This window comes from Octopus bimaculoides, chromosome 14 (genome assembly GCF_001194135.2).
Source record: "Octopus bimaculoides isolate UCB-OBI-ISO-001 chromosome 14, ASM119413v2, whole genome shotgun sequence".
Classification (NCBI taxonomy): Eukaryota; Metazoa; Mollusca; class Cephalopoda; order Octopoda; family Octopodidae; genus Octopus; species Octopus bimaculoides.
In genome coordinates this window covers 47,030,156-47,038,359 of record NC_068994.1, presented here as the reverse complement: position 1 = coordinate 47,038,359, position 8,204 = coordinate 47,030,156, and the positions used below count along the sequence as shown (strand labels likewise).

At 37.6% G+C, this 8,204-nt stretch overlaps 1 protein-coding gene across 14 annotated transcripts in view; it reads right to left on the bottom strand.

Annotated features, from left to right (window-relative positions):
* The window catches only part of LOC106876392 (mothers against decapentaplegic homolog 4), a 174,465-nt gene that overhangs the window by 72,139 nt on the left and 94,122 nt on the right, over positions 1-8,204 (bottom strand). For all 14 annotated transcript variants that reach the window (XM_014924911.2, XM_014924909.2, XM_014924910.2 and 11 more), the window contains exons 3-4: positions 5,875-6,611; positions 54-228 (exon numbers count right to left, since the gene is read on the bottom strand). In XM_014924911.2, coding sequence (XP_014780397.1) covers positions 54-228; positions 5,875-6,123 — 424 coding nt within the window. In that variant the 5' untranslated portion in view covers positions 6,124-6,611. The remainder of the gene's footprint in view (positions 1-53; positions 229-5,874; positions 6,612-8,204) is intronic.

Below are 8,204 nucleotides of genomic sequence, written 5' to 3'. Positions count from 1 at the left end.
AGAGAGAGAGAGAGAGAGAGAGAGAGAGAGAGAGAGAAGCCAATGTTACTTACCTATTCCGGGTGACACAACTCGTTCGTAATGATATGGGTTCACACACACACTGTCTGCTTTCAGATCAAATGCATACTGGCAGAACTTGGCATGTTTCAGTTCATTCTTATGTAAATCGGGCCAGCGCCATATTCTGGCATAAATTACATGTGGGAAGCCTTTGCGACCAGCAACCTAGGATTACAAAAGACGATATCATTGGACAAAAGAGCAGAACTGTGGATGGGTTCATGAATCATGTCTTGTTTAATGAAACTTTACAATATGAATGAGTGAATGACATAACACTTTATACAGTGGTGGATGCACGGGTGTTGCCCTAGTTGCCCAGGAACATCTCAATGTACTCCTTCCCCAGCATACATAACCGTACCTGATATGTGTCTTATGTTATTTAATGACTGTGTTACCTTTGAGAAACATTTTTTTAATTACCTAAATGAAAAGTCTCCTAGAAGGATGAAAAGAATGTTCAATTTTTATTCACCTGTAAGGTAAATGCAACAAGTGGATGACAATAAAACCATAGTAACACAAAACATCATATAACTCTATATTTCTGAGATGAGGAATTTATATTATGTACACTGCTTAAATTAATCAGACTGGTGTCCTTGCCTTAATGCTTTGCCTGGGATTGAACTCAGAACCAGCTGGTGGGATGATACTATGTTTGAGATGAACAAGGAGGGGTCCAACTGGAGAGATGCAGAGAAGACAAACCAGAGTTGAGAATAAAAGAAAGTTTGTTGATGGTCTAATGCAATTGATAGATTAATTATGTCAGATAAGAAAAATGTATATTAAAATGAAGACCTTCAACAAAGCTTGGTTAGAGATGCGTACTTTCATTGAAGACTCAGCTTATCATTGTATTTAATGTTGTGTAACATTTGCCAACAATAAGAAAAACAACGTAGAACAACAATTTATGAATAAAGACTCAATCTCTTTTCTGAAAAGTATCAAATTAGTAAAGGGTACAAGTGAGTGATCCTAGAATTGGGGATGAGAACAGAAAAGAGTTCAGGTAATTTTTGGAGCACTGAGTATGAGAAAGCTAAAGAAATAATCTGTGATTTTACAGATGAATTTATTTGATCAAAAATTGTTTTCCTCCTGAATGTATGAAAGTTATGAAACTTGTGATCAAAATTTTAATCAAGATAGTTGACAAGAGGTTCTAAATCACAGACAATTCTGTGCATTACTTGAAGAAGTTTACTATACTCATTTACATTTATTGCTAATTAATAACCTTTTAAAGGTGATTCTCTGAAGAGATTTACAACTCGCACAGAATCATCCTCATCACCATTTAATGTCTGTTTTTCATTCTGGTATGGTTTATACAGCTGCATGCCCTTCCTAACGCTAACCAATTTACAGAGTGTACTGGGTGCTTTTAACGTGGTACTGACACCAGTGAGGTTAACCAAGAAACTCATAATTCAAGACCCTACTCAAATGAGTGTGGGGGTAGTACTGAGGGAGGTGGCTTTGCTGGAGAGGAGATACATGGCTACCCTAGTGGGGGGAAAAGAAGGATGGTGGTGAAGACGTGTCTGGGTACGCCTTCAAGTCATAGGGATGTGATTGTAAGAGACATGGTGCAGAAGATTGAGCAGGGTGAGAGGGTTGGTAAGTAAGTTTGCAAGAGTGTGAAAGGAGTGTGACAGATGAACATAGAACAATTCTTACAAACTTTTAGTAGCCATGATAATAGCTATATCCTGGATTGGAAGATAACGATTGGCTGCAGAAATTGTATTTCATGGTACACATGTCAAGTCAGTTTAAAACTTGCTTAGCAAAGACCTTTATAGAAAAGGAAACGTGTCACTTCAGTTGTTAGACAAGTTTTTTATTTTTTTTATTATTACTCTTTTTTTTTCAACATTTATGGGAGATATTGAATGCTATAAAATGGCTTGTTTCTTTACCGCTCTAAAACTTTAAGAATAGAAGAAATTATAATATAAGTGTAACTATGGTTGTGAGGTTAAGAATCTTGCTTCCCAACCATGTGGTTTTGGGTTTAGTCCCACTGCGCAACACCCTGGGAAAGTGTCTTGGTAGACAAAACTGAAAGAGGTCCGTCTGCATATACATGTGGGTGTGTGTTTGCATGTGTTCTTGCTTTGACATCATGTGGTGTTTGTAAATGAGCATCACCACCATACAAGCGGTGTTGTCTGCTTCCGACCTTCCATAAAAACATGTCTGGCGTGGAAACAGGTAAAGGTTGGCAACAGGAAGGGCATCTGGCCATAGAAAATCTGCCTCAACAAATTCCAGTTGACCCACGCAAGCATGGAAAAGTGAATGTTAAAATGGTGATGTGATGGTTTGAATAAACATATAACACCTGATTAAGGAAATCAATACAGGCAGGAGAACAGTCCAGAAATTTGTAAGAATACCACAAAGAAGCAAATGATGGATGTTAAATGATGATGACAATGATGATGATCATGTAGAAAAATTATAGCAAGCAATCATAAGCACATAAAAGGAATTCAGTACAAGATTTACAGTTTCCCAAATATAAAGGTGATCCCCCACCTCACTCTAGTTCAGAAAAATCAGTAATCTGGAAATATATTGGGACCAAAGATTCCAGAAAACCAGTGTTGTATTCGTGTTGTACAAAGTTATCTGACCAAACCCCGCAATGTTGCAATAAAATAAAAGCCACAACTTTTAACTCAGACACTGAATTGATTTCTGATAAGATTTGAAAGTAAAAATAACACTAAGAAAGAAGTTACATGAATTCATGTCTCCTTGTCTATTTTTGTTTACAATAGATGATGCAGTTTCAATTGCCTCAGGTATCCAATTTTTATTTTTTATTTTAAAGCTGAAAGTGGCTCCCCATATTGAAATGGTTCCCAAGCCCCCGACCTAAACAAGAGATTACACGGTGGGGTGGGGGTGGGGGAGAAGAAATCGCAGAACTAATAAAATGAAATAAAATATAAAAAAATAGAATAAAATACAAACAGTCTTAAGCAAACTTGAGACTCACATGAAAAATTCTCTGGCTGAAGTAAAACCTGGCGGAATGATGGCTTATCCAAAAGAAAGGATTTAAATAGCTTAACAGAGAGAAAATAGTTATTATTCTGTGTACTGTGCACGCACCTCTAGCCTTCATTGCTGCCTTTATTTACTTGACTCACATGTCTGCTTTCTGTACACTCTTTGAACCTTTTCTGATGAGTTATAGTGCACCTGAGCACTATAGACAATAAGCACATTATTATTTCGTATGTGTATTTCGTGTGCAAGATTCTTGATATGGATACGTGTATTGAAAGAAATACAATTAAACCTTGGTAGAGGCATTATGCCGGTAATAAACACATGCACTGGTTCAGTCCTTTATTAATTTATATATAACGCCAGATCATACATTCAAAATAAATGGAAGTGGAGAGACAAGTTACTGAAGAGATTGCAAGAGTGCAATGAACTAATTTAACAAAAAACTATATAAATTAATAAAGGACTGAACCAGTGCGTGTGTTTATTACCGGCATAATGCCTCTCCCAAGGTTTAATCTCATTATTATTATTGCTATTATTCATTATTATTATAAAAGGAAAACTAATTAACAACGTATGGAATAAAGTGAAGTGGGGATAATTAACAAGTTATTAACTTCCACCATCTCACTAATGGCAAAAAAAAAAAAAGAAGAAAAAGAAGGAAAAAGCAACGTGAAAAACATTTTAAAGCAAAAACAGGTAGAGAGTAAATTTTTTTTAGAAAAATATACTTATTTCCATATAAGTTCTAACATGGAAATAGATATTAATTAACCCTTTGAATGTGGAAACCAGATATGTCTGCTCAAAATTTTATAAGCATTAACTGTGGAAAACAGTTTAGTACTGCAAGAAGTGGAGACACTTTCCCAGTGTCACTTCTTATGAAGGGCAATTTTTCACATTTTCTAAAGTTTATCATATTATTTCTTCAAATATCTCCTTAGAGAACAAGAATCAAAATACTTCTGGAAGCAGAAAAAACATCAATTCTACATATTGGTGGATAATTAACATCATTACAGGAATGATCATGAAATTTAATTTAGCAGCCAAAGGGTTAATGTACCTCTTTTACTCTTTTACTTGTTTCAGTCATTTGACTGTGGCCATGCTGGAGCACCGCCTTTAGTCGAACTAATCGACCCCAGGACTTATTCTTTGTAAGCCTAGTACTTATTCTATCGGTCTCTTTTGCCGAACCGCTAAGTTACAGGGACGTAAGCACACCAGCATCGGTTGTCAAGCGATGTTGGGGGGATAAATACAGACACACAAACATACACACACACACATATATATATATACATATATACGACGGGCTTCTTTTAGTTTCCCTCTACCAAATCCACTCATAAGGCTTTGGTTGGCCCGAGGCTATAGTAGAAGACACTTGCCCAAGATGCCATGCAGTGGGATTGAACCCGGAACCATGTGGTTGGTAAGCAAGTTACTTACCACACAGCCACTCCTGCGCCTATTTAAGTTTTTTGTTATTAAAGAAAACCACAAGGGAAGGGGCAAGGGAAGGTGTTAACAAGAAGTTATTCTGAGGTAGAAAACAAAAATCTTGACTTTTACTTATGTCATCAATCACAGGTATGAAAGACAAAGTCAGTTGCAGTAAGATTTGAACTTAGGTAGAAATGTCACGAGTACATGACAACATTTTCAATGCCAAATACTCCATCTCTGCCTGTGTTTGATCCAGAATAGCAGCTCAGTAAAAGAGACAAGCTGTGGAAAGAAATGTCACACAAAGGGCACTCACACCAGCTTGTTTCTCTTTGATCTCTCATTGTGATTTTTTAATTCTTTTACTTGTGTCAATCATTGGTCTGCAGCCACCCTGGGGCACTGCCTTGAAGGGTTTTGTCGAACAAATCGACCCCCAGTACTTATGTTTTTTCTGTTGCATTTGGTAATTATTCTATTGGTCCCTTTTGCCAAACTGCAAAGTCATGGGAATATAAACAATCCAACACTAGTTGAATGGTGGTGCGGATACAAACACAGACTAAGACATGTACACACACGACAAGCTTCTACACAGTTTGCAACAACCAAATTCATTCACAAGACAATGGCTGGCTTAGAGCTAAGTAGAAGACACTTGCTCAAGATGCTGCACAATGGGACTGAACCTAAAACCATGCAGTTGCAAAGTGAGTTTCTTAACCAGATCGGATTGGAGCCTGGTGCAGCCTTCTGGCTTGCCAGTCCTCAGTCAAACCGTCCAACCCATGCCAGCATGGAAAGTAGACGTTAAACGATGGTAATAAGGATGAAACAAATTCAAATAGCTGTGGCTAGGATAATGATGATAATAGCACAGTATATAAATCAACTGTTGAAAAGTTGGGTCATATGAACCTGTAATCTTGTAATTTAATTAAGCTTCCCACCACATGAGAACACACACACCGCCGGCGCCACCACCACCAATACTTTGAGACCACAAGAGAACATCAACACAGTTGCTGAGCCTGCTAGAAAGTGCAGACAAAAGATAATGTAATCCTCGATACACCGCGGTTGAAAATAAAATGCCAAAAAATGTACAAAAACAAGAGATGGTCACAGTTAGATTGCCTATGGCTGTAGATCTGTTTGATCATAGTTGGTCAGGAGGAACAACAACAACAACAACAGCAACAAACACACAGCGAACAATACATCAAAACTGAATAATCAAAATAAAACTGGTTTTCTTCTCTCATACATACTTTTTCTTTCTCTCTCTCTCTCTCTGTATTAGACTCTTACCTGAAGCCGGCCATCGAGGGTGCGCTGTATTGTGACACATTTTGTGGGGTGAGCGCCGTTTGTCGTAATTGCAGTAATCAAACTGTCCAGCTCATCACGTTTCTCCTTTAGCTTCTTGACTAAGCTCTCAATCGCTCTCTTGGCAAAGCTCTCACTTTCACCGCCTTGCCGGTGACACATGAGACTATGGACAATGCTGAGGCAGGCGTCTGCGGACGTCGGCGCCTGGCTGGTTATCGCAGTGTGCATGATGTCCGTTGCCCTCACCACCCGAGCGGTAGCGGTGGGGGTAGGAGGTAGGCGATAGAGGTAGAGGTGGAGGTGGAGGAAGAGCCAAAGTCAAAGACAATCGCTGGAAAGGGGGAAAGGTCAGAACAGGGCAAGGCTGAGAAACAGGGAGTGGGGGATAAGGGGTGCAGAGGTGTTCAGGGGTCAGATGTTTTACTGTCTTTTACAGTAACCACACCTGAGAATTCAACAATTTAGTGAAACTTTAATTAACTGTTCACCACTACGTATATATGTACTGTTCACCAATATAGGGATGAGCTGTTCATCAACATAGATGTGTGCTGTTCATTAACATAGGTATGTACTGGTTACCAGCACATGTAGGTACTGTTCACCAGCATAGGTATGTGCTGTTCACCAGCACATGAATGTGCTGTTCACCAACATAGGTATGTACTGTTCACCAATGTAGATATGTGCTGTTCACCAACATAAGTATGTACAAGCTGCAATGAAAGAGAAAAAAAAAGAAAAAAAAGTGAGAATGTAAACAATTTATATACAATACATATCTTTATCAGAGAGAGAGAGAGAGAGACAGAGAGAGAGAGATAGAGACAAAGAGAGAGAGAGATAGAGACAAAGAGAGAGAGAGAGAGAGAGAGAGAGAGAGAGAGAGACAGAGAGAGACAGACAGACAGATAGAATGGTGGAAAGGGAGAGAGGAGGGAAAGAGAGAGGGAGAGAGATAGAGGAGGGAATGAGGTAGAAGAGGGAAAGAGAGAGGGAAGGAGGACAGAGAGTGAGGGAGGGAGGGAAGAAGAAGAGAGAGATACACAAACATATACAGAAGCTGCAACGAAAGAATAAAAAACAGAAAAAACTGTGTGTGTGTGTGTGTGTGTGTGTGTGCACGCACACACATATACACAACAGTGCATCTATCCAAATGAAATTAAATATTAAATTTTCTTTCCTTTTGGAAATATTTTCTGTATCACTTAGTATGTGTTTACTTTACAAGTAAAATGAAAGTAAAGTGAAGTGTCGGAGTAATGTGATAAACACATCATCCATTATTCCCCTCTTTGTCATTTGACAGCCTCCCACTTCAACGCAATCTCATTTGCAAATAAACACACAAGTTAATTATCATATATAGACACATACATACATACATACATACATACACGCATACATTGAAAAATACGTGTATGTATAGTGATTAAACATAGAAATAGCATTAAACACATATACACACACACACACACACACACATGCATAAACACACACAAGGTATAAAAAAAAGAAACCTGAAGTATACGAATGTGAAGCTAATAGAGCCAAACACACACACACACACATTTGCTCGAACACATACACAAAGACTCTTATGCATGAAAAATGTATGAAAAAGATACCCGAGATATATGAAAGTAATACTCATAAACACACACACACTATCTTGCAAACATACATAGACTTTCTCTCTCTCACACACACACACACACACAAATACACACATATACTCTCTCTCTCTCTCTCTCTCTTTTTCTCACACACACAAACTTTCCCTGTATGTTTTTACAAGACTTTTTAAAGTGAAAGCAATTTCATTGTACGTTTTTGGGAGGGTCATTTTTGCAATAAAAACACAAGTGTAGGTTGTAATTCATTGTTTTTATGATTAACCGATTCATCGATATCTCTGATCACATGGATGCAGCTTTACTATATATATTTTAAAGTAGAATCACATGGTCTTTATTCTTGTATTCTTTTATATGTTTCAGTCTTTGGACTGTGGTTAAGCTGGGGCAGAACCTTGAAGGGTTTTAGTCAATTGAATTGACTGAGTACTTTTCTATTTCCTTTTAAGCCTTTTGTTTAAATTATTTTTGAAAATAATGAAGTATTTGAATAAAATAACTGCGTAAGAACAGAAACAAATAAAAAATAAGATTGTGTTATGTATTTCACTGTATTTGCCTGATGATCAGGTTAAATGGTTACCACAAATTCCAATCTAATCGAAATCTACACCATTTGAGGCATATTTGTAAAAAATTTCATTTAAAAAAAAAAATTCATTGGGGGGG